The sequence below is a fragment of the Triticum dicoccoides genome, unplaced genomic scaffold (assembly GCF_002162155.2).
Source record: "Triticum dicoccoides isolate Atlit2015 ecotype Zavitan unplaced genomic scaffold, WEW_v2.0 scaffold197590, whole genome shotgun sequence".
Classification (NCBI taxonomy): Eukaryota; Viridiplantae; Streptophyta; class Magnoliopsida; order Poales; family Poaceae; genus Triticum; species Triticum dicoccoides.
The window spans coordinates 1-1664 of record NW_021232924.1 but is presented as its reverse complement, the minus strand read 5'-3'; the positions used below and the strand labels follow the sequence as shown (position 1 = coordinate 1664).

The window sequence follows — 1664 nt, the reverse complement described above, 5'->3', positions numbered from 1 at the left end:
CAAACGCTGCTCAGATAATCTGACTATGCTTACATCGACGCATCTCCAGAAATTGGAGTCAAGACCCCATGCATGGACAAAGTCAGTCTGCAGTCAACTCGATCTTCATTTCAGATCAGACAAGTGAAAAATATCAATCGTAGGAATAACATATTTTCTCGGCAAGTGCACCTGGATCATATGCCACACGCATCTCCAAGCATCCCTAGAGAAGACCGGCGCCATCACCTCCACGAACCTGCATCCATAATATACACACGCATCTTGATTAATCCCAACCAATCCTACAGGTCGATCGTCGCAAACAAAATCAGAAGTCGCAAACCAAAATGAGTCTGGAGTGAAGAATTCAGTTCACTAACTAGAATTACCCGCTGCACGGGCGCTTGTGCACGTCCGAGCAATGCTCCCCTCCTGCATCTGTCCTGTTCATGGCATGACAGAGACCACAACCCAAGTTCAGACTGTGCTAAACATGTTTCCTAGAAATGTACCAGGCATCATCATGGAAGGCACATGCTTACTTGTGCATCTCGCTGCCGTTTTTCCTGGCGGTGATGTAGTAAGTCGGTGCCGGCCCATTGGTCGTGTCCAGCCCCGGCTGCGAGATCTCCAGCCCATGCCTCCTCACGATGTCCAGGTACCTGCAACCAATGCATCCACAACTTACCTGTTGATCATCATCCACAATGCATATTCAGAGTTCAGAGAAAAGCATATAGCTAGAGGGACATACGGTTCCGCGGCGAAGTTGTCAATGCCAAGGTCCTCGTCCCACACGAACACGTAGTCGTAGGGCGCCACGATGCTCGGGTGCAGGAACCTCTTAGCGAACCACCTTGATTGTTGTTATTTTCAGGAAAAAGCCTGAAGATTGTCAGTGCACCTGTTTTCACTTAGGACTGAAATTAGTAATGTTTTGACAGATAGTTAGTTATTTTACCATTTGGTCTGTTTCCTGGCACTGACATGAGTGACCTTCTTCGACCACTTGAACTCTATGTCCCACTCAGTTGTGCGGCCGTCATAGTGGAACAGCACGATGTCGAAGTTGTCCAAGAACTACACTTCTCATTTGATGATCATGGTCAGACAACTAATGACCATAGAGTTGTACATCTCAAAATCTAGTGCTAGCTTGAGGAACCTCTTGCTAGTTCTTGTTACCTTGTGGACAGTTGCGTTGACATTGGCTCTCTCGCCATACCCGACCGCGAGGGCGAGGAGGTACTTGCGGGCCGGGCTGTCCTGCGCATTGCATGATCAAACCATGAAGTTTTAAGAAGAAATGAAACATGATCACTTCAGACAGAGTGAAGGTAAAGTGCAGTCAATGTCATGCATGAATTCATTCAGATTCAGAGAAGGAACTAAACACGGAATAAAGACCTGTGTTGGGGATCCCCAGAGCCGGCGCAGGTGAAGATCGGACTCCGAGACCACAATCCCCGGCGGCAGCCGCCTCTCCGACCCTTCTTCAGTGTTTGTTGCTGTTGCAACCTCTACACTCTACAAACCATTGATTGATCAAGAGACCATGCATTTAGCTGGGACGAAATACAACTGGATCATTTAGAAAGTTCAGAAATGCAATGTACCGGCGCCGAACTCGTCACATTTGGGGTGCGGGAGCTGCTGTTCCTGAACGGCGCTCCCCATAATCT

The 1664-nt window shown here is 48.3% G+C and overlaps 1 protein-coding gene across 1 annotated transcript; it reads right to left on the bottom strand.

Moving 5' to 3' along the window:
- Positions 1 to 33: 33 nt before the first annotated feature.
- On the bottom strand, positions 34 to 1658 carry LOC119344992 (the record flags this gene model as incomplete). The annotated part of the gene is made up of 9 exons (XM_037615248.1): positions 34 to 87; positions 172 to 238; positions 372 to 425; positions 525 to 644; positions 737 to 838; positions 944 to 1062; positions 1168 to 1248; positions 1390 to 1509; positions 1599 to 1658. Coding segments are annotated over 9 exons (777 nt in total), but the record flags the coding sequence as incomplete, so codon positions are not given.
- Between the last annotated feature and the right edge of the window lie 6 nt (positions 1659 to 1664).